Source organism: Cannabis sativa, chromosome 8, assembly GCF_029168945.1.
Source record: "Cannabis sativa cultivar Pink pepper isolate KNU-18-1 chromosome 8, ASM2916894v1, whole genome shotgun sequence".
NCBI lineage: Eukaryota > Viridiplantae > Streptophyta > Magnoliopsida > Rosales > Cannabaceae > Cannabis > Cannabis sativa.
Genome location: NC_083608.1, coordinates 47,408,008 through 47,432,271, shown reverse-complemented (window position 1 = coordinate 47,432,271; position 24,264 = coordinate 47,408,008). Strand labels below are relative to the sequence as shown.

The 24,264-nt window shown below is 34.5% G+C and overlaps 3 protein-coding genes across 3 annotated transcripts; 2 read left to right on the top strand and 1 right to left on the bottom strand.

Annotated features, from left to right (window-relative positions):
* The first annotated feature begins 9,227 nt into the window (after positions 1-9,227).
* On the top strand, positions 9,228-11,587 carry LOC115699139 (GDSL esterase/lipase At2g04570). The gene is made up of 3 exons (XM_030626385.2): positions 9,228-9,790; positions 9,902-10,394; positions 11,244-11,587. Exons 1-3 carry the CDS (start codon positions 9,392-9,394, stop codon positions 11,435-11,437), a joined length of 1,086 nt encoding a protein of 361 aa, XP_030482245.2. The 5' UTR covers positions 9,228-9,391; the 3' UTR covers positions 11,438-11,587.
* On the bottom strand, positions 11,471-13,937 carry LOC115699138 (4-hydroxyphenylpyruvate dioxygenase). Its single transcript, XM_030626384.2, has 2 exons — positions 12,228-13,937; positions 11,471-11,957 (listed from the first exon to the last, which is right to left on the bottom strand). Exons 1-2 carry the CDS (start codon positions 13,370-13,372, stop codon positions 11,786-11,788), a joined length of 1,317 nt encoding a protein of 438 aa, XP_030482244.2. The 5' UTR covers positions 13,373-13,937; the 3' UTR covers positions 11,471-11,785.
* Positions 13,938-17,966: 4,029 nt separating this feature from the next.
* LOC115699441 (uncharacterized) lies at positions 17,967-22,810 on the top strand. The gene is made up of 10 exons (XM_030626855.2): positions 17,967-18,116; positions 18,200-18,304; positions 18,833-18,894; positions 18,983-19,066; positions 19,179-19,210; positions 19,339-19,420; positions 20,578-20,806; positions 21,235-21,462; positions 21,721-22,013; positions 22,290-22,810. Exons 1-10 carry the CDS (start codon positions 18,093-18,095, stop codon positions 22,651-22,653), a joined length of 1,503 nt encoding a protein of 500 aa, XP_030482715.2. The 5' UTR covers positions 17,967-18,092; the 3' UTR covers positions 22,654-22,810.
* Positions 22,811-24,264: the final 1,454 nt, after the last annotated feature.

Sequence of the window (24,264 nt, the reverse complement as noted above, 5' to 3'; positions counted from 1 at the left end):
AAATACTATTTTAACTAGAACACTTTTCTTTCCTAATTCCGTGGCTGATCACTCATCATCACCACCCTCATTTATTAATTAAGACCATTCCCAGCAATGCTATATCTCCCCTAATACACATATATTTTATCAAACCTCTCCTAGAAATTAAATATTTTATCAACCTTTTCCTAACAATAAAGCATTGTACTGGTATAATATCATATAATATAATATTAGGTATGTGAAGTTGATACATTAAATAGCAATAGCAATAGCAATAGCAATGCTAATTAGTTTGTTTCTTTCTAGTTGTAAGAATTGGCCTAACTACTTCCCATATGTACAATTAATTATTACAACTACTTACGTCAAATTCCCAATTATATTTATATATGTGTCGAAGTCAGACTTGGACTCATAATTAAATACATTACTAAATAAACCATTGATTAGTCCTTGTACATATACTATTAACCATACATGCATGCTTTGATGATTAGGCCTTATTAGTCCAACAATTTCTGTTAGATCGATTTCTAATTAAACACGTTATTGGTACTAACACCACAAATTAATCTTAAGAGAAAGAAAAAACAAAGTACTCAACATATAAATAGAAAACACAGTACAGAATAATTAGAAAAAATGCAAAATTTTATTAATTACATCGTGACAACATTACTGTAATTAAAATTAGATAATAAAAAGAAAAGGTGCAGGCGTGGTTGTAGCACTTTTTAGTAAATACAATTAATTAAAAATAATAAAGGTGTGAGCTAGCAATGTAAATGTATAGTGTAATTAATTTCCTATACATCCTATCTATGTATGAATAACTAACTTCTTCGTTTCTCATATGATAGGGTATATATGGATTTCCTACATCATATATATACTATTCTTAATGCATCTAATTTTCATTACTATTTTGAAGAAGAAGAAGAAAACAGCAGCTTTGCCTAAATTCAAAATTTAACTACTATAAAAAGGTTTTTAGAGACGGTTTTTTCGGCCTTTTAGAGATGGTTTTGGAGAAATTTACAATCGTTGTCGTTCCAAAAATCGCTAAGTTATTATGAAACAGTTAACTGACATCATAAGAACCTGTCTAAGCCCGGATCAGCTCTTATATGGCAGCGATTATTATGAAATAATAGATGTCATATAAAGGCTACACTTGGCACGGAGACCCGCCTGATTGAGTAATGCAAGTGTGTCTTCTCGAAAGGCTAGGTTGATATTGGACTTGGTCCAATTTTTATCGCTTAGGGCCCACTGATGGACTTTAAGTAATTGTCTTATGTTCACGTATTTCTTACTAGAAACACGGATAACAGAAAAACTCAAAATATATATTTATCTATATATATTTGGTGGTTTAAGTTTAGATCTTTTCACTGGAGCACTTAGGATTATTGGGGATAATGTCTCCCTTGAGTAAGTAATTGGTGTTCAAATTTTCAGTTTTTGGACAAGAAGAAATTTAAGAGATTGTTCAAATGAAAAAGGAAAAGAAAAATTGGAAAAAAAAAAGTTTTATTTTTAAATTTTATAAAAATTTTAATTTTATTTTTAAAATCATTTATGTCACGTGTATATTTGTGTATACTTCAGCAATTTATTTTAGCATTTAATTTTTTTTAAAAAAAATAAGCGGAGAAGTAAAGAGCAAAACAGAATAGCAATTTAGAGAGTTTTTCCTAAAAATATTAATTTGTAGAGTTAAGTGTAATAAAATGTATAATTAAAGTAGGTTTGCTGTTAATATTTTTTTTTAAAATTAAGTCAACTAGTAGCTTAAATTTTGTAAATTTCTTTTCATTATTTTATTTTATTTATATATTTATTTTGAAAGACATGAAAATAAGACATTCAATTAAACAAGATATTATGTTGTATTTGAAAGATGGAAGATCTATTAATATGCTCACAATAGTAGGGTAGTTGCCAGATAGACATATTATCCATATCGAATAGACAATAAATTTTGTTTTGTAATTTTTTTAAAAAAATCAATTAATAAAAATAGTAAAACTTATAATCTCAAATTATCACACATGTTATTGTTCAAAAATAAAAAAAAAAATATATCACTCATGTTACACAGTTACAATCCACCATTTTTATAACATTTGAAGCTGTAAACACTCCATGGTATGGGAGAGATTATATTATTCAATACAAATAAATGCCACTAACTTGTCCAATTCATCATCTAAGAACATTTATTGTACCATTAAATTCCAATACAGCCGACTAATAACTAATATTTCGGTTGAAGATATTTCTTCTTTTCTTTTCCCTATTATTGGTTCTCTCCTTACATATAAATTTATGCGTGCACATTTTAGTCAATTCAATACACCAAGCACTAACGGTGTCTACCATTAAAATGTGGTCTATACAAATGTTTTTATTAAATTATATAAAATTAAATATGTACTAATAATAATATGACATGTCAAAAAATATTATTAGTGTTTTTTAACATTTCTCATATTTTATATTTATAATAAAAATAGAAATTGAAACGCTGTTAAAAATGTCCAACACTAGATAAAATAATACGTAAGAATTTTGATTGGAGTGCTATTAAAGTGGTGTGTTACTATCGTTTTACAACACTTTCGATAAATAATTAATATTAATGTAATTAATATGTGTCAAATTTAAATCATGTTATACTTTATCTTAAATTTAGGTAACAATAAATATATATACATATATTTAGTATTTTGCTACATTAATGAATTAACGTGTTTTACAATTTTTTAACTTTTTTATTTAATAATTTTTATATATTTTCAATAAAATTAAGTATTTTTGTCTAAGATAAATTGCAACAAATGCATTAAGGTCATATATAATACTGATTCCTTTGTTTTTAACTAAATTTAGTATAAATCTTACACAGAGGAGTGGTCAATAAGTTTTAATGTTACTTATTAAATAAAAAATTATGAAATTCAATATTGAATTGAATTAATAACATGTCATTATCAATTCCATTAATAATAATATTATTAGAGTATCATAAAGCACAGTAAAAAATGATTCATATAAGAGAATTACTAAAAGTATAATATTATAAAAAGTCTTGTCTTTTGACATGGTTTGAGTGTTTGTCATGGTACGTGTATTTTGTCATGGTATAAGAGTTTTTGTCAGTATTCTGTTTTGGTGAAATTTGAATCAAGTGTTATCATTTTCGATTGGTGGATTTTTTGGTTACAAGGATGAACAACTTAGAAGAACAATATGCAGCCATTAATATGGAAGATGATGAAGAAGAGGGACTGCTATTTGAAGGGGGAAATGAAGAACTGGTTGAGATAGATGATAGATGGTGTTTGGTTGGGCGTTTCCTTACGTACCGATCAATAGACTTTCAAGCAATGCAGAACAAAATGGCACAATTGTGGCAGCCAGGAAGGGGAATGTATGTTAAAGAACTGGACAACAATCTATATCTCTTCCAATTTTATCATGAGGTGGACATTGAAAGAGTGATGGAAGGCAGCCCATGGACTTTTGATCGTATCCCGCTGATTTTTGAGAGACTGAAACAAGGAGAAAATCCTAGAATGGTAGTTCTGAACAAACTCGAAATCTGGGTGCAACTACATCAGTTGTCTACGGGTTTCATGACTGATCGTGTGATTAAGGGACTTGGTAACTACCTTGGTACATTTGTAAAGGCTGATCCGAATAACTTTATAGGAGTCTGGAGAGACTATCTTCGTATCAGAGTAAAAATTAACATCGATTGTCCATTAAAACGAAAGAAGAAGGTGGAAAAGCAGGGTGGTCAGTTCTGTTATGCCCATTTCAAATATGAAGATCTCCCTACCTTTTGTTTCATTTGTGGGATTCTCGGACATACAGAGAGATTTTGCGAGAAACTCTTTGACACCCCAATTGATCAAATTGAGAAGCCCTTTAGCTTGGAGATGAAGGCAGCACCACGGAGAAGGAATTATACAGCAGGAGCAAAATGGCTGCGATCCGGAGTTATGAACAGAGGCGGTGGCAGTACCTCCTCCGGCAACCCATCAACGGTAATTCCCAACAATCATGGTGCAGCGACAGCTCAAGATTGCACACAATCAGCAACCGGTCATCATGGTGAATTAAACACCAAGAATCAAGGAGGTGAATTGAGTCAATCAAGAACTGTGAATACGGAAATAACGATTAGAGGGGATCTCCAATTAATGCAGAATTTGAATAATAAAGAGAGAGCTGGTCCCAGAGGAGTAGTTGATATACAAGGAAATCGTGACAAGGCAAAGCAAGTCAACACTGAGGAGGCACTTATTGTATTAGAAAATAAAAAAAGGAGAATGGGCCTTGACAACATACATGGGCCGCTGGAAGCAAGTAGCAATAATAGTTTTAATGTGGATTTCAATAATACCACTGGAATAACAGAGGTGGTAGATATGGAAATAGGTGCTGAGGTTTTTGGGCTCACAAAAAACTGTTTTGGGGCGGGTTCTGGTTCACAGGCCCGCCGAGAATTATGAATGTCCTAAGTTGGAATTGCCGTGGGCTTGGGAACCAACGGGCTATTCAGTTCCTTAAAGAGATTGTCACTCAAAAGAAACCCAATTTTATCTTCTTATGTGAAACAAAAGGTGATAAAATTAAAATGGAAAGGATTGGCCGAATGCTAGATTTTGAAGGAAAGTTTTTTGTTGAGGCCCAAGGGAATTCAGGGGGCCTTGCTTTACTGTGGAAACATCAAGAGGAAGGGAGTATCCTGGGTTATTCTAATAACCATATCGACTTAATGGTGCACTCAGCAGAGAAAGGCGACTGGAGGTTGACTGGGGTTTATGGGGAACCAGTTCGAAACCGAAGACACCTCACTTGGGACCTGCTTCGATTTTTGGCTAGAGACTCAAACCTACCATGGTGTGTCATCGGCGATTTAAACAATGTAATTCGACAAGAAGACAAGAAGGGAGGCAGAAGGTATCCTCAACAATTAATTTCTGGCTTCCAACAAACCTTGAATGACTGTCATCTTCATGATTTAGACCTCACGGGACACCCTTTTACCTGGGAAAAAGGCAGGGGCACGACTACTTGGGTGGAAGTTCGACTTGACAGAGCTCTAGTGAACAATCGTTTTCTCCAGGTTTTTCCTCTTGTTGTACTCTTTAATTTGGAGATCTCCTCATCTGACCATTGTCCCATTCTGTTAGAACCTGAAATTAAACACGAATTCACTCCTAATCGCAAGTTCAAGTTCGAAAATGCCTGGCTCAAGGAACCGGTTTGTTTTGAGATTATTAAAGATTGTTGGAATCAAAATACTAATAGCAATCTTTCAGGAAAACTCTCTCTATGTGCTGAAAAATTGAGTATTTGGGGTAAGGAGATCACTGGAAACTTTAAACTAAGAATTCGCAGATGTAAAGCGGAGTTAGCAAGTTTGAAGTCAAAGAGAGATGCTATTTCAGTCCAGAAGTACAGTGAAGCTAAAAAAGCACTCTTTAAAGTGCTTGATCAAAGAGAAACTTTCTGGAAACAAAGGTCGAAGCAGCTCTGGTTAAAAGAAGGAGATCAAAATAGTAGCTATTTCCATAAAACTGCGACCACTCGGAAGAAGCAGAACCAGATTATCAGACTCAAAAACAACCAGGGTAATTGGGTTGAATGGGACAACCAACTACCGACTGTAATAGCTAATTATTTCAACAATCTGTTCCAAGCTTCAGGGGACTCTTGTCAAGAAGTTATTGACTGTGTGGATGCGATTATTCCTGAGATGGCCCACTTTGAATTTCGACAACCTGTTACTGAAGAAGAAGTCAAAAAAGCAGTCTTTCAAATGCATCCAGATAAAAGCCCGGGTCCCGACGGTATGACGCCAGCCTTTTATCAAAAGTGTTGGTCTTTTTTAGGCAAAGATGTAGTGAAGACTGTTCAAAAGTTCTTTACTACAGGTGAATTCGAAGCAGGTTGTGGGGATGCTAACATTGTATTAATTCCCAAGACTAGAAAGCCTGAGGATATGACTCAACTGCGACCAATTGCTTTATGTAATGTTTTATACAAAATCATAACAAAAGTAGTGGTCAATCGTATGAAGCCTTTTATGAACAAAATTGTTGCTGAAAACCAAAGTGCTTTTATCCCTGGAAGGCTTATATCTGATAACGTTTTGATTTCTTTTGAGGTGTTACACTATCTAAAAAGAAAGAGAAAAGGCAAAGAAGGTTTCATGGCACTCAAGCTTGACATGAGCAAGGCTTACGACAGAATAGAATGGACTTTTCTTGAGTCTATACTTCGAAAATTGGGCTTTGAGGATTGGTGGACTCGACTACTGCTGAAATGTGTTTCCTCTGCTTGTTATACGATAGTCCACGGGAGTCATGAGGTGGGACCAATTGTGCCTTCCCGGGGCATAAGACAGGGAGACCCGTTGTCCCCTTATTTGTTCATACTGTGTGCTGAGGGGCTATCCGCTTTACTTCGGAAGTATGAAAACAGAGGTCTTTTACATGGTTGCAAAGTGGCTAACGGAGCGCCGAGGATTTCTCACATGCTATTTGCTGATGATAGCTATCTTTACTGTAAAGCTACACGGACTGAGGCAACAAGAATTCAGGAATTGCTGAGCAAGTTTGAATTGGCTTCAGGACAAAAGGTGAATTACTCCAAATCCTCAATCTTTTTCAGCACAAATACAACTTCGATGATTCGGGAGGATATAAGTAATTTGCTTGGTATGACTATAGCGGGAGCCAATAGTTTGTACCTGGGTTTGCCTAGCACCATGTCTCGTAATAAGTCCGCTGTTCTGGGCTATCTAAAAGAAAGAGTTCGAAAACGGATTCAAGGGTGGGAAACTAAATTCTTATCAAGGGCAGGAAAAGAGATACTAATCAAAACAGTTGCTCAATCACTTCCAAGTTATGCAATGAGCGTTTTTTTACTACCACTTGACATCACAAGAGATATGGAGAAGATCATGACTAAGTTTTGGTGGCAATCATCGGACAAATCGAGTAAAGGTATTCATTGGCTATCTTGGGATAGATTATGTAAGCACAAGAAGAAGGGAGGTATGGGCTTTCGGCATTTGCGAGATTTTAACTTGGCACTTCTTGGAAAACAAGGCTGGAGACTAATAGCTCAACCCGACTCACTGGTTGCAAAAGTCTTTAAGGCAAGATACTTCCCAAACAATTCCTATCTCAATTCGGCACTAGGTAATAATCCTAGTTTTGTATGGCGTAGTGTTTGGGAAGCAAAGCAACTAGTTAACAAAGGTGTTCGATGGTGCGTAGGGAATGGCAAAGATATTAGTGTTCTTGAAGAACCATGGTTGCCTAGTACTGAGAATCCTTTTGTCACTTCGTATCACCCAAATCTGGTTCATGCCACCGTGCATAACTTGATGAACATAGATGGAACAGGCTGGGATTTAGAGATATTGAGAGACTTCTTTGATGATAGGGAAGTAAATCTGATCAAAAGCATTCCTTTGCAACCTACAGTAGCTACGGATACACTAATATGGGCTGCTGAAACTTCAGGTAATTACTCGGTAAAAAGTGCCTATAATCTACTCCAACAACAAAATGGTAGCTGGGATAACAATGAAGATGATGTCTCCAAGTTCTGGTCTTCACTGTGGAAACTCAAAATTCCCCCAAAGATCAAAAATGTCATGTGGAGGGCTGCAAAAAATTGTCTTCCCACTCTCTGTCAACTTCAAACAAAGAAAGTAAATGTGTCTTCTCTCTGTCCTATTTGCAACCTTGACGAAGAGACAATTCTTCATGCTCTAGTGACCTGCTCCAAGATTAAAATGGTATGGGACCGGGTAGGAATTGGTACACACAACTGGTCGAATACCAGTACTTTTTTGGACTGGTGCGTTCATGTTTTTTCTGGTGCGGATACAAACAAAAGGGGTCTGATTTCAGGCTTTTGTTGGGCTATATGGCAAGCCCGAAATGATTATGTTTGGCAAAAGAAGGTGATGGGGGTTGAAGGAATTGTTGTGTTAGCTAAAGGTTATCTTGATCAATGGACAAATGCTCAAAATTCTCGTGTTGAGACATCATGGTCTGGACTTCAGACGGGTGATGGGGTTGAGCAATGGTCCGCTCCTGATGAAAATAGTATCAAGATCAATGTTGATGCGGCTCTTTTTGAAGGTGGAAACAGTTATGGAATAGGATTGGTTGCACGTGATCACCATGGTTTCTTACTAGAAGGCCGAACTGATTTTTTTATGGGGGCTACTACACCAGAAATTGCAGAGGCAATTGGAGTCCGGGAAGCCTTGAGTTGGATAAAACAGAAAAATTGGCAAAAGGCGATTGTTGAAACTGATTGTTTGACGGTGGTTCAAGCCATCCGAAGTTCAATCAACATGATATCTTTATTTGGCCAAATCATTACTGAATGTAAACAACTCTATCAAGAGTTAAGAAATGTGTCTGTTATTTTTATTAAGCGATCAGCTAATGTGGTAGCTCATAACTTTGCAAGAGCTTCTATATTATTTCCTGGTTGTCGTTTCGGTATGGAGTCTGTTCCTACCGACTTGTTACCTTGTTTGGTAACTGATTTCGTTGGTTAATAAAATTATTTTCCATTCAAAAAAAAAAAAAAGTATAATATTATTACTGTAATTTAATATTAAATCTCATTTATTTTTATTTAAATAAATATTACATTGTATAATCTAAAACTCGAACTCAGGACCTTCAACACATACGCACCCTCTTAAAGTCACTTGAGCTAACCTCTTTTTTATTAATAACAGAAACTTTTATTGAAAAGCAAACGGCCTAAAAACCAAAGTTCATAGTGGCAACAAAAAGTGCCACTTCCCTTAGAAAAAACAGTTTAAAGCAGTTATTAGTTGCAGCCCAAGCTGCTAAGTTATGGGCACCAGAATTCAAACAACGAGGAATCCAACACAATCGATACTTCGGAAGCTCACGGAGCAGAATGAGGGTAGCATCAAACACTCCCCGAGCCCTCCACTCCGGCAACTTACCATCGATAAGGCTTTTCACCGTCACTTGAGCTAGCCTCAAATAGTTGAACCTCACTTATTTTAATTTAATAAAAATTATAAAAAAAAAAAAAAAAAAAACTACTAACCAATTATAAAAGCATGTACCTTAATACCCAATAACTAGCAATGTTGTTCACATAAATATTAATCACACTACTCTACTATATAGGAGTAGCCATCAATAAAACAAAACAAAAAAAAAAGCATCCCAACTAAAATTCATAAATTTCCCCAATAAGGTCCCTTCACTTTATTCTCATAAATCTTTCTGAACTTCACATTATAAATTTATATCTTTTTAATTCTATTTTCATGTGCCAATAATATTTTCTGTGGGCTAGAAGAAATAATAACAACATGGCATACTGTCACAGCCATAAAAATATAATTCCATATTGGCTTTTGTTACTACTACTATTAGTAGTAACAAGTGTATCCAAACCAATAACTACTCATCAAAAAATCCCAGCAGTAATAGTGTTTGGAGACTCATCAGTGGACTCAGGTAACAACAACTTCATTCCAACAATAGCCAGAAGCAATTTCAAGCCTTATGGCCGCGATTTCCTCGGCGGTTTCCCCACTGGAAGATTCTGCAACGGACGCCTTCCATCGGATTTTATATCCGAGGGGGTAGGCCTCAAGCCAATTGTACCTGCATACTTGGATCCAGCTTATAACATATCAGATTTTGCTTATGGAGTTTGCTTTGCTTCAGCTGGTACAGGCTATGACAATGCCACTTCTGATGTGTTAGTAAGTCTCTAAAAGAAATTATTTTGTGAAAAGTTATGATTAATCAATATAAACCCCACAAATAACTCATACATGAGCGATGTGGGACAGTTAATTAATTGAATTTTGCAGGGTGTAATTCCTCTATGGAAAGAGGTGGAATACTACAAGGAGTACCAGAAGAAACTAAGAGGGTATATTGGTGATGAGAAAGCAGAGGTGATAATAAGTGAGGCTCTGTATTTGGTGAGCATTGGTACAAATGATTTCCTTGAGAATTATTATGCATTGCCCAAAAGACAGAAAGAGTTCAGTAAAGTGAGTGAGTATGAGGATTTTCTTATAGGTCTGGCTTGGAATTTTGTTAAGGAATTGTATTTTCTTGGGGCTAGGAAAATATCACTTGCTGGGGTTCCTCCAATGGGGTGTTTGCCACTACAGAGAGCCACAAATATTTTGGAAGACCATGCTTGTGCAGAGGACAAGAACAGTGTGGCTAGGGAGTTTAATATGAAACTCATTACTTTGGTTGCAAATTTGAACAAGTTTTTTCCTGGACTTCAAATCGTCTACTCAGATGCTTATACAGTCTTTTTAGACATCATAACAAGTCCTTCCAAATATGGTATGTCTTTTTTTATTAACTGCAATTTGCAAATGAATAATTATGCTTTTTCATAGTTCTTTCCTATTTCTCATAAGTTTTATATAAGCATATTGTTCAATTAGATCAGTGCAAGATCTAAAATATATGTGTTAATTTTGGTAAATATATAATAATTAATAAATTTAAAATATCTTTTAAAGTTAATAGTGATATTGTAATTAAAAATATTACTATAGATAACAATATAATCATATCCAATGAAAATGTAAATTGGTATTGAATTGCTAAAATATAGGTCAGCAAAAATTTTGCTCTATGTTAATTTGACACTCAACAATATAGTTTGATACAAAAATGCTTTATATTTATTTTTATAATTTTTTCTTTTTAATTTTATAATTATATTTAATTGTAGAATTAAATAATTAAGTAATAAGACTTTTTATAGTAGCAAAATCCCTAACAAAATATTATTATTTTAAATTTTTAATAAAACATTAAGAACATTAATTAAATATTAAAATTTGTAAGAAATATATCATCAAGATTTTTATTGCCAAATACAGTACAATATTTTACTGGAAGATAGTTTTATCGTGTCCAAATTGATCTTTTAACAAATCTAGAACTCATTTAGTAAATTTAGTAAAACTTTTATCTTTCTTAGCAAAAATTCCTCTGTGACATATTGTACTATCTATGCAGTTTAAAATGAATTCTCAAATTTCTACTGAATTTGATAATTCCTACACTGCAAGTGCAATCCTCTTTTGCCCTGTGTAACTAAATTTAATTAGATATATTTAAGAACATCAAAATTCTTCACAACTTTCTTATATTGTAAGGCATTTTGATTTTGATGAGCAGGGTTTGAGGAGGCAGAAGTTGGATGCTGTGGCACAGGAACATTTGAGATGAGTTTTCTATGCAACAAACACAATCCATTCACATGCCCTGATGCAAATAAATATGTATTTTGGGATGCCTTCCACCCTTCACAAAAAACAGCTCAAATCATCTCACATACTTTACTTAAAACTAGTCTAGCCAAGTTTGTTTGAGATCTGCTGCTACTGCAAAAATTCATTGGTGCCTTTGAAATCAAAATCATTACCATAAGGCATATATTCATGTTCACTTGTTACTAAGTAGATATTTTCACATTATATAGCAATAAAAGATTATACTCCAAAGGAGACTAAAATCTAAAACATTGAGTATCAAAAAAAAGACAAACATATATTTGTTAAGATTAGAATGTACTTGCATCTGCATTACTATAAGTTCAGTTCGTGGGGCATAAGACACAATTTATGATTTTTGTGTTTCATGGGCCAAGAAAGAATGCATCGGACTGGCTTCAGAAACAAACTTTACAGTATGCCTATTATGAGAATGAATTGAATGATTTAGGCCGCGATTTTGGCTTCGAGTGTCTTCTCATACTCCTCAATGGATTTGAAGAGTTCTGAGAAATTACCCTTTCCGAAACCTCCACAACCACCTTTCTGGTACAGCTTCCCCTTATCATCGTTCATCATACACCCTACTCTCTGTATTATCTCAATGAATATGGTCGGTCTGCACATTTCAAACAATAGTTCTGATTCAATGGTATGCATTTACATTATATGTAAATTAAATAAAGACCAATGCATAGTTATGAAAATAGGAAAGTGGGGTCTATAGTATAACTAACATAGAATCAACAAACTAAGAAATAGTCAGTCAAATGATTGTTACCAAACTAAGGCACATTACTAGCTAATGCTACACAACACATTACACATATATAATAATGTTGCATAATTTGAACTAATAAGACTAAGTTTAAGATGATTAAAAAATTACCTATCTCCTAGTGGTTTGGTGAAAATTTGGAGCAGAGTTCCCTGATCATCCCTATCTACCAAAATCCCCAATTCCTCACACTCTTTAATCTGAGTCTCTGTCAACACATCCCCAGCTCGATTCTTGAGATTCTTATAGTAAGTTGGTGGTGGTGAAGGCATGAACTCGAACCCACCCAACCCACTTCGCTTCCTCATCTCCCTAAGCGTATTAAATATGTCATCGCTAGCCAGAGCCAAGTGCTGAACCCCAGGCCCTTCGTTGTGCTCCAGAAATGTCTGAATCTGACTCTTCCTTTTCGTTCCGTACACCGGCTCGTTCATCGGAATAAGTACCGTCTCGTCGTTATTCGCCAGAACAACCGAATTGAGTCCGCTCTCACTCGTCCCAACGTCCTCCGCAGTGAACTCAGCGAACTCATGAAAACCCGTGAATCCCTTCACGTACGAAACCGCTGCCACCAATTCGTGCACGTTTCCCACAGCGTGGTCCAGCCTTCGGATTCCGAAATCTAAGGGCACCGATTCGCCAATCGCGGACTCAAAACCAGGAAGAAAACAGAAATTTGGATGCTGGGTTTTGAAACTGACGTAACGCAAAACGACGTCGCCGTAAAGCCTTACCTCAGCAATGACGGCGCCGTCACCGAGGGTTAACGGAGGAGATGAGGGAATAGCTCCATTAGCAACGCTAGTGGAGAAGGCGAAATCGACGTCGTCTACCTCGACAGCTACAGCACGAACGGCGAGACCATGGGCGGCGGAGAAGGAAAGGAAAGTGGAGCGGTGGAAGGTAGGTATGGAAGCGGAAGAGTTTGAATCTGTGGTTATGGAGGGAGAATAAGGAGCGGTGAAGAGGAATTGAAGGTCACCGGAACGGAGGAGATAAGAGGCATGAGAGAAGTTTCCGGTGGAGAGGTCAGACTTGGCTACAATAGGCATGCCGAGACCCCACGAGAATCGGCGAGCGGTGTTGGTAGCGTCGCCGCACCAGAACTCGACATGGTGGAATCGTTTGACAGTGAAACGGTCGGACTTGGGATTTGTACGGACGAACTTAGAGAAACCCACGAGTTTGTAGTCTTCACCGGTTGTGGTGGTGATGGGCCTTGTGGCACTTTGGCCATTGTCGTTTATGTTTCCCATTGTCGTTTTTCTTATTTATTTATATTAAATGTTTTTTTTAGTGGTAAGAAATGAAGATTGAAAGAGCATATATTATAAGAAGGAGAAGAATGAAGAGATTTGGGTTTTTGTTTAGTGATTAAGAGTTGCCACGTGGTGATAATATCAAATTTGAATGAGAAGGATGAAGATCATCTAGCTATGGTGATGCCACGTCATTGAGATCAAGAACTGCTGACGTGTCAGAGTTTAATGGAACAAGATTGAACAACAACCTAGGAAAGGAGAGAGAGTGTGGTAGTGAATAATTCCGTGAGGAAAGTATTTGGGAGTTCGTGTTCCGTGGCGGAGACAACTATGATAATTGTAAATTGTCAGAGTTGTCATTTTTTTTCCTTTAAAAGGAAATTTACAATGAATATGAAGGAAAATACAAAACACGGCAACCATTAGAGGTAGGAAGCAAAAATTTAAGTTGTTTTCAAAATACTTATTTGTAAAAATTCTCTCTCTTCCTCTAACACCATTTTCAGTGGGTATTTTTGTACAAATAACAAAAATAAAGGCAATTTGTCTCGTGTTACTCGATTACTTTAGCCGTTCATGATTTGACAAGCATGTATTTCGGTTAGATAATGAGCTATCTTGATTCGAAAAAATTCTTGTGCGGCTTGTACATCGTAAATTCATAAGTGATTCTAATCACTAGATCAAAAAATATATATATTTGGATGAATTGATATTTAAAAATAATTTTAGGTAGAATATTAATATTGACTTAATATTGTTATGATAATAATTTTTTATTGTTATTTATGTATTATAAATGGGAAATTCGAATTTTCATGCTTAATAAACTCATAAATTGGTCTCTTAAACTAATACTATGCATAATTTGTAAAATGGAATAACTTTTTCCAAAACTCCAAAAAACCCCTCCCATTTTTCCCAACTGTCCCTCTCTCTTCCTCTTTTTTCCAAAAAATTGACTGACCATCGGGCTGCCCACTAGGCTAGCCATCGGGCTGGCCATCGGGCCTAGCAATCGGGCTGGCCATCGGGCCCTATATCAGGCCTTTGTCTTCAACCCAGATTCAATTTTTTCATCATGATGCATCGGGCTTGCATTGGACCTACATCGGGCTTGCCTAAAAAATGGATTTTCTAACCCAAAAATCACAGATTCACCACCGCCTTCAACCCAGATCCATCGGACTGGGTTTGCCTTTGATCTCCGGTGGTGTTCGGCCGGCGTGCGTGCGTGGTGGATCGCCGATGGCGGTTTGGTCGAGATGGGTATGGATGGGCGTGGGTGGTGCTCGTCATGCGTGGGTGGTTCGACGAGGAGGAGATGATGGTTGAGGCTTGGGGGCGGTTTCCTCCGATGGGGTTTTGGGCGAAGAGGCAAAGAGGCAGAGAGAGTTTGAGGGAAGGACAGAGAAAGGGTTTGAGTTTTTGAGAGGGGTATTTTTAGAATTTTAGAAAAGTGGTCATATATATTTTCAATGTAAAAAGTATTAGTTTAGGGAAAAAAATTATCCCCTAATGCATGCATAGAAATTCAAATTTCCCTTATAAATTTATTAAAAGTAAAAAATATACCATAAAAATGAATAATTACGGTAAAAAAATTTAGAACAACTACAAAATATAAATTATAGTTTTGAACCAAACCAATCTATTTTTGAGTGAATTAGTTTGGTTTGGTTTGATCATTTAATTAGTCTCGTTACGCCGCATGCTTTATTTGGAAAATTTTACTTTTAATGCATAATTTTACACTAAAATAAAAAATACCCATTGATGGGCACTAAAAAAAATTAATAAGGTAACAATCTAATAACCTTTTATGGTAAGTTTCAACAATTATTTTTTTTAAAAAAAAATTATATTTAGTTTTTATAAAATTAGAAATAATAATTACAACCAATAGTTTGAAAAAATTATAAATTATTTTTAAAAATTAATTGAAATTACTACTTTATTATTTTATGAAATTGTGAGTTTATTAATAATTTATTATTGTAAAACTAATCATTTACATGTATATTAATGTATTTTTTTTTATTAAGAGAATAAGAGCTTGATTGTGGAATCCAATTGTCTTAATATTATTCATGCTCTTAAAAATAAAACGCTGCAATACTTCTTAGTTCTTACTTAGGGTATCATTGTTAGAGAAATATTATTATCATCTAATGATTTTTTTGACATTACCATGCATCATTCTCCTAAAATAACTAATAAGGTGTTGTTCATTATTTATATTCTTAGGATTGGAAGATGATAATCTTGTCTAGGGGTCAAGTATAATTTTTTGTGCTGAAATTCTTGCGTTGGCAACTGTCATTATTCAATAATGTTTATGACACTTTTTTTCTTCATTCATTTTTTTTGTTAAAATTTTCTTCATTGATTTTGTTCTTATAAGTTTTGGTAAGCTCAAGTATTTTTAAAAAAATAAAAACATATAAATGATTGTTAATTATTATGAAATTAAAGATTTTAGGTTCAGAAAAAATCTTATACATTTTATATGTATTAAAGCTTAAAGCTTAAAGCTTAAAATTATTTTTTTTATTCTCAGTAATGCAATTTAAAATTTTAGTTTGAAGAAATTTTATAAAAAGATAAATATACACTTCTTTTCTTTTTAATCTTTAATAAAATGATTTTTATTAATTAAAAAAATAGTTTGTTAGTTTTTTTAGTGTGTTTTATTTTTTAAATAATAATTCTATGTATCAATTTTTTATTTCTATTAATAGTTTTATGTATTTTAGAAATATTAAGAATAACAAAATAAGAAATATTATTTTTTTAATATTTAATTAATGACTATAAATATCAACCATTAGATATTTGATCCAATGATCAAGAATAAAATACTCATACATCGGTAATACCCCTTAAGAGCATACCCATATATGTATAAAGCCATTACACTAATTTTTGGAGCTATTATATGTGGAGATAAACATATTTCTACCAGGAAGAGCCTTATCACAAGATAGGAGGAGAAAGTCAAAGTTTTCAAAATTTTAAGTAGTTTTTTGGTGGAAAAGAAATGAGTATGTGATTTTATGTTAAATTTATTGTTTTTTTTGAGTGTATGTTAAATTTATTATTAATGTTAATTTTGTTCAAGTATATTGTTGTTTTGTATCTTAAATATACATTTAGTCGTGTGTATTTGTCAATTTATTAGTTAGAGCACTAGATCAATTTTTTGGGTTTTTTCATTTTTTTGTTTTTTGTGTAAAATTTAATGCATTCAATACTTACTCGATGATTAATATTTTTAGAAATTATGGATGATATTTTGATTAGTGTTTGGTATATGCTTGATATAAATTAGTTATAGTACTTAGGAGTGGGCATTATCCAATCCAATCCAATCCAATCCAATTAAACAGATATTATAACTATAACTAATTTATATCAAGCAGATAACTAATGGTGCTTTTTAATTTGAGTTTGTTCTTCTTCTTAAGTGACGTCGTCGAATTAATGGTGCTTCTTCGTTTGTCGGAGTTTTTTCATCGTTGTCGATTTTATTACATCGCACAAAAGTTTCAATCTCAAAAAGTATGAATTGTGTGGAAGATATATTTTGGAGCGTCATAAGATTCTTTGGTGGTGTATCTTGTCCAATGCCCTTCCTGTCCGGTCTGTGATTAGGAAAAGATTCCTTATCGAAGATACGAACTGCCCTTTTTGTGGGTTGGAGGAGGAATCTTTTGAACATTTGTTTCTGTCTTGTGATGTGGCTTTTCATTAATGGCGATCTTTTCCTTGGGGCATTTATCCTATCTGTAATACCGGTATTTGCTTGTGGGACTGTGTCATGCATATTCATCTGAACCCTCAATCATAGGGGTATCCGTGTTGAGGATGTCTTCCTTTACGCATCCATAGTTGTTGAGCCTATCTGGCAGACTCACAATGATAAGGTACACAACAATTGTCCAGTAGATGTGAAGAAGTGTATTGACTCTATTTGTACTTTCTTTGCAGATATACATGCATCTTTGCTCTCTTGCTCTGCTCCGTGCTTGCTAGGGGTCTGGTCTCCTCCTCCTCAAGACTGAATTAAACTAAATTGTGATGTTAAAGTGGGCTTAGATAGCATGTGCATTGCAGTAGTTGCAAGTAATCACCTCTGCGAGGTGGTTCGAATTCAGACTTCGTGGTTAGACTTTTCTGATGCTTTATGTGGAGAGGCGACAGCCTGCTGTTTGGCTGTGACGGTTGCTCTTGATCTCGCCTCCAAGTTTATTATTGTTGAGAATAACTCGAGGGTAGTTATCAACAATCTTAATGGGAAGGAGTCTCATTGGACACTTGAGAACTATACCTCTTTTTGTACCAAGTCTTCTTCTTTGTTTATTAGTTGTAAGTAGAACTTGTAATTTTGTCGCCCGACTAAGTGGACGTTCTCCCACAAGAAATTTGGTTGTATTTCGATTTTAACTATCTATGTAAATCTATTAGGTAATGACCGAGAGATTTAACTATTTTGTTATTTATCATTATTACCATTTTTAGGCTTTTTTTTTTGTTTGGTTATAACTCAAAAAAGAAAAAAGCCCGTGTAAGGCACGTGCACTAACATAGTCTCTTAAATTCGATAACAAATAATAAAAATAATACCTGCTAGTCCAACCAAAACAAACCTAACAGACATCTTCCTCAACAAACAAACCTTTTCCCAATTCTAATTTCTCCATTCTCATCTGCTATGGCCACCAATGGTGCTTCTCCGGTCAGCTTCCCTTCTCTCTCTCCCTCACTCTCTTTCTATGTATTAATTTCTTACCCTAAATTTTAATCTTGATATGTTAGCAGAGGCCCGGGGATGCCGAGAGTAGCTTGGAGAAGATCAAGCGGCAGCTAGCTTCAGGTTCTGGTCGGAATCTGCTCCAGGGTCCACTTCTTAAGCGCTCCGATACGGTACCAATTCGATCCCCAAACTGCTTATCTTTCTTCTAAAGATTCTTGATTTTCTATTATTTTCGCTGATTTCATTTTATGTTAATTGTAATCGCTCAAAAATTTCTTATGCTAATTGGTACTTGTTCGAAGTTTGAATTATGTGTAGACCTTTTTTCTTTTTTTTTTTTTCTTTTTTTCTTTTTTTTTTTTTGAGAGGCAATAATGTTATGCTAAAACCATGGAATTAGAATGTATGTTAGGACACTATACTAATTATGATTAATTAGTTATATAATTGTTGTTACCAAGTCTACAAAGAACTGGGATAGTGCCAAATTGAATGGTTTAAGTTTTAAGGATGAATTCAAAACATTGTGGTCCTATAGTTTAGAGACAACTTTTGCAGAACATAATTAAGATTCTTTGACAATTTTAAAATGGCGTTAGAACAATTTACCTTTTTTTATGTATGTAGTTCAAAGTTGGCCACATATTCCTACTTGTTCTGGAAATTGGCTGATATGATAGCTTTCATTTTATTTCCAGCTTAGAAAATGGAACGAGCGATGGGTGATCCTAGATCCAACTACAGGGAAAATGGAATACAAGTAAGTAGTGCGTAAATTTTACTGCTTTAAGCTATTATAACAAGGAACTGACAAATTCAATTTAATCTTGCTTATTTTTATGTTTTAGGATCAGGAGAAATGAGCCGACTGTCAAGGGAACTATTATATTTGATGAGAATAGCACGATTACTGTATCTCCTGTTAACTTCCAGTAAGAATTTTGTTTCATGGGTGATTCATTTTAGAAAATGTTTGATATCTATGAGATTCTATAAGATCTACTCCAACTAATGTTAACATGGGTTTTTCTTTTTGGGTTGTAGTGGGCTGCCAAAGTACGATGGCTGCTGTATATGTATCCATATTTATGTACTGAAAATTGTTAGTAATGGTTAAAACATTTTCCTTTTCCACTTAATTTTGAAAGATTTGTATGAATGGTTCAAGTTCTATACTGGTCTTTTTCTTAACTAAATCATATAGATATAGGAACTCCACAAAAGACAGACTACTTCCTCTGTGCTGAGACACCTGGTGCGGCTAGAGCTTGGGTATCAACTTTACAGTGAGTTTTTCTTTGTCTCCTTCTTAAAATTTTGTTCTTCATTCCCTTACTCTATTTTTAGTATGTTCTAAGAGCCAAAGATGTTTATCAAACAAATACAAATGTATGACATTGTAATATTTCTCTTGTTCAACTCCTAAAATCTATTATCATATGTGCTGGATATCATTTTTGAACTTGTGGATGGGGAATTGGGAAGAGGAGGATTTTAAATTCAATCTTGTCATTCTTAAGGCGTTTCTTAAGTTTAGATTCATCAACTCGGAGTAATCTCTTTCTATTGTGAATTGAATTCATTGAATCTCATCTGTACTTTCCCTCTTCTTAATGAAACTTAATTGCACTGTTTGTATTACAATATTAATAACAACAGAAAATTCTTGAACTTTTTTATTTGGACCAGAAAACTATAACATTCATAATGTAGGTACCCAGGAGGGACTCAAACCTCAGATCTTGTGGGAGTAAACCATATGCATAACTGTTTGAGCTACCCCTCTTGGGTGATCCATGAACTCTTTTCTGCTTAACTGTTTGAGCTACCCCTCTTGGGTGATCCATGAACTCTTTTCTGCTTAACTGTTTGAGCTACCCCTCTTGGGTGATCCATGAACTCTTTTCTGCTTAACTGTTTGAGCTACCCCTCTTGGGTGATCCATGAACTCTTTTCTGCTTAACTGTTTGAGCTACCCCTCTTGGGTGATCCATAAACTCTTTTCTGCTGTAGAAATTATTGATGCCAGACCTTTTCTTTAGAAATTTTGGTTTTCTTTAGAAATAATAACTGATGAGTCAAAAGTCAGTTTAGCAGCAGATTCGTTTGTTATTGTTCCAGCCCTCAAATCAACTCCATGAAAAACATTCAATGAGGCCGAATCTAAGGCTTCCATTCAAGAGCAATTTTTTCTTGTTTGGTCTTTTTTTTATTTTTATTTTTTGTTTTCTGGCAGATTTAACCAGTATATGTGCCAGTTATGATAAAGAAAGGTTGATTGGATGAAATATGCGTTACTTAATTAGGGGTCGTGTACGATAGTTGTGAATTGTAATTCAGTTTCATCATTTCTCAATTGATTCCTTCTTCTAGGTTCATCTTCATTGTAGATATTGCTATTAGTTTTTAATTTAACAAGATTTTTCTTCCTTTTGACTATTAGGGCAACACAGTTGGTTCTAAAGGCCCACAAAGAAGCTGTAAATTCATTAAGTGGCAATGGTTCTGCAAAATTAGGAACTGTTGCAACAGTAGTAGCTGCTGCCAATTCGACTGCCGCAGAATGTTCAAAAGAAATTGAAGCAGCAATGCAGATTTCTCTTAGAAATGCTCTTGGTATGATGACAAATAAGATTGGGGATGGGCCAATGGATGATTTTTCAATCATGAAGGTAAGCTCTAGTATTTTTTATTTTTCCTCTTCTTTTTGTTTCAATAATGGCTAGTAGCTTAATAGCAAAAAAAATGGCTAGTAGCTTAATTCAGTGGCGAAATAGTTTAGGTATTCTTCATCTTTTATTTTAATAAATATTGACTCAAGTATAAGGCAATTTTTTATTTGCTGGTTATCATTAAAATCATCAATTCACAATTCACGTTATATTTTTTTCTTGTAACATAAATTAAACTATGCTTATTTTGCATTTGCTTTAGATCATGACACTTAAATGGGCTGATGCCAATTCATGACCAGTTAAGAATTTAGTCACAAAATGTCTTGCCTGATGCTGGTCACTTGGCCGTGCTTGATGTTTGTCTACCTATCTTTATGCTGAACCTGCAACTATGATTAATGTGAACTCATTACTTTTTTTTACAGGAAACACTGCGGGTTAAGGATGAAGAACTTCAAAATTTAGCTCGGGAGCTTCGCTCAAGGGATTCAACAATAAAGGAAATTGCAGATAGATTATCGGAGACTGCTGAAGCTGCAGAGGCTGCAGCATCCGCAGCTCATACAATGGATGAGCAAAGGCGAATTGCTTGTGTAGAATTTGATCGCATAATAAAAGAATTAGAGAAGCAACTAGAGTTAGCCAGATTAAAGGTAGCAATGAATCCCAATATTCTTAGTGGTGTGCTTATTTCTGTTGTCTTATTATTGCATGTACAAATAATGTGAACAAGATAGAAGAGTTGAAGGACGTGTGGTTAGTGTAGTTATGTTGCTCCTATCTCCGCTAAAAATTTCTCCCTCTATTTTCCACACTTCCAGTGGAATAAGATAAAAGATAAGAAAATTGGTGGCTATGGTGTTGATTAATTCTGCTGATATATTTGTTCCGGTTTTACTGCGTTTCTGTAGCTAAGAGAGTCTGAAGACAAAGTTTCGTCCTTGAGTAAAGAAAGAGATGACTTGATTAAGCAAAGAGACTCTGCAAATCAAGAGGCACATATGTGGCGTTCTGAGCTTGCCAAAGCTAGAGATCGCGCAGTAATTTTGGAAGGAGCTGCTGTGAGAGCTGAGGAGAAAGTAAGGGTTGCAGAGGCAAATGCTGAAGCTAGATTAAAAGAGGCAGCAAATAAGGAGAGTGCTGCATTAAAGGAAAAGGAAGACCTTCTTGCATATGTAAATAAGTTACAAGCACAACTTCAAAGGTTTGCCTCTTATCCCTATTAAACAATTATTTACACCATCATCAGTGATTATTTAAGGATCCATTTCTCTATATATGATTTTGTTGTTGTAGTTATGTCATTGGGCAATACCTTTATGGGTTTTACATCTATACTTATTTCATCCTCATTTCATAATCTACTTGATAAACCAATGTTATTATCAAGGACTATCATGAACAACGATTAAGTCCAACTCATTTGATTTCTTTATTAGTCCTTGCAAATTAACCATTTTATCATTCTTTTCCTGAGCAGACAGCACATCGACACCAAGCAAGTTTTTGAAGAGAAAACTGAGTCTTGCTCAGATATTGGCAACACCTTTCCCCTGACAAAACATGTAGATTTGTCCGAGGAAAATGTGGATAAAGCATGCCTCAGTGACTCGAAAGCAATTCCTGTATCGGGGGAGAGCGTAGTCCATATGGCGGGAAATCAGGTTGACCTCCGGCCAGTTGGTGAAAGTGAATGGAGTGATATTCAGGCAACAGAATCAAGGATAGCTGACGTAAGAGAAATCGGTCCCGAGAATGAAACAAGCAGCTTGGATATTCCAGTTGTTAGCCAACCAATCAACAACCATCACGAGCAAGGGGGGAATTCTTTTGATCAACCGTGAAAATAAATTTGTAACTGGATTTACAAAGTATAGAAGCGATGTTAAACAATGTAGGGATTCGTAAACCATATGAAAGTGAGTTATTGAAGATATGTAAACTTGGTTGGTGTAATTTCTTTATTTAATTGCATAAACTAACAGGTTTATTTACCTATAATTTGTGGTCTTTGGTTTCATTTCATCTTCATGGTGAAGAAATTTCAACTCATTCTCGAGAGCTTAACATAAAAGAACCTATCTTGAAGTGGAATGATTCTGTTTGTAAGAACTTTGTAGTAAACTGTTGACCATCTTTGATCTCCCTCAAATTATATATCATATTTTTTATTTTATATATATAATATATATAAATATATTTTTATGACTTATTGTTTTTCCTTTTACACAAGTGTCTTTCATCTCTCAGTTTCAAATTTTATACGATACTTTTTAGTTATTTATTTATTAATATATATGACAATTAAAAGTTATCATAATTATAAAATATAATACTGAATTATTATTCATTGTTTTTCTTCCCATTAAGTTTCTTCTCATATGGTGATAAATTAATTTGGCACCACACATTTACAGGCATATATACAGTGAAATCGGATTTTTATTTGGCAACAAGTTTGAACAACATCATTCTTCATCTTCAGATTCACCAGCTTGCTCTTTGTGTACAATTGGGCATTCTCTTTTCTCATGTCGACACGCAAAATCAGTTTGAAAAAATACTAACATTACCATAGATTTTCGAAAAGCTCAACATATGTATAGTGGTGATTATCTTATTCATCTTTCAACTTTGCATTTCCAAACTGAGTTTGAGATTATTGTTTGCCTCATGTGGGCTATTTAGACGGAGAAAAATAAGGTATTCTATGGAGGAAAGAGAACTACTGCTAAATTTACTCTTACATAACCACGAAAAGCGCCACTTAATTTACTAATTGTCTTATTAAAAAAAAAAGTAGATTTTAATTGTATACTTAACAAGGAATATGACCATGCTCTTACGATAGGTTAATAAAATACACCATTCACAACTTCACAAGTTAAAAAAAATTGAGTTCCACTTAATAAAACTCATTTACTTTATTTTATTTTTGTATGCTATTTGATGAGAGTAGCCGCTAAGGCTACACTCAGCGGCGGAACCAGGAATACAATACAAGGGGATTTTAATAGGAATATATATGACATGTGCATAAAATTTCTATTTTGTGTTACATTTGCTTAGCTTTTGTTATTATGTTAAATTGAGCTTGTGTGTTAAAAAGGTTACCTCTTTTAGATGTAATGAGAAGAGCTCTCTTAATTCCATATACTAATAAGTAGTCTACTTCTTTTATATTAGTATACCTTGCCAATAGAGGATGGCTACATCTCCGAAAGAAAGTGAAAATTGTGACTAAATACAATAGAAAAAGCTAGAATGATATGAAATAAAAAAGACTAAAGTTTGTTCATATATATAAAAAAATTCTTCTGAGGGAATATCTGAATTGTCATTCTAATCTTGGACCATAAGAGCATACTTTGCACACAATGATATGAAGATAATGACTCAATTAAGTAAAATGGGTGTCTTCATTGTAGTAAATTGTGCACTTATTTTCAAGGAAA

Bases quoted from the DNA above. Each gene is read 5' to 3' on its own strand.
- LOC115699139 (XM_030626385.2), top strand. From the start codon at position 9,392: ATGGCATACTGTCACAGCCATAAAAATATAATTCCATATTGGCTTTTG. The intron at 9,791-9,901 runs GTAAGTCTCTAA...TGAATTTTGCAG, and splicing joins ATGCCACTTCTGATGTGTTA to GGTGTAATTCCTCTATGGAA. The intron at 10,395-11,243 runs GTATGTCTTTTT...TTTGATGAGCAG, and splicing joins AACAAGTCCTTCCAAATATG to GGTTTGAGGAGGCAGAAGTT.
- LOC115699441 (XM_030626855.2), top strand. From the start codon at position 18,093: ATGGCCACCAATGGTGCTTCTCCG. The intron at 20,807-21,234 runs GTAAGCTCTAGT...TTTTTTTTACAG, and splicing joins ATGATTTTTCAATCATGAAG to GAAACACTGCGGGTTAAGGA. The intron at 22,014-22,289 runs GTTTGCCTCTTA...TTTCCTGAGCAG, and splicing joins TTACAAGCACAACTTCAAAG to ACAGCACATCGACACCAAGC.
- LOC115699138 (XM_030626384.2), bottom strand. From the start codon at position 13,372: ATGGGAAACATAAACGACAATGGCCAAAGTGCCACAAGGCCCATCACC. The intron at 11,958-12,227 runs GTAATTTTTTAA...TGAAATGTGCAG, and splicing joins ACCAAACCACTAGGAGATAG to ACCGACCATATTCATTGAGA.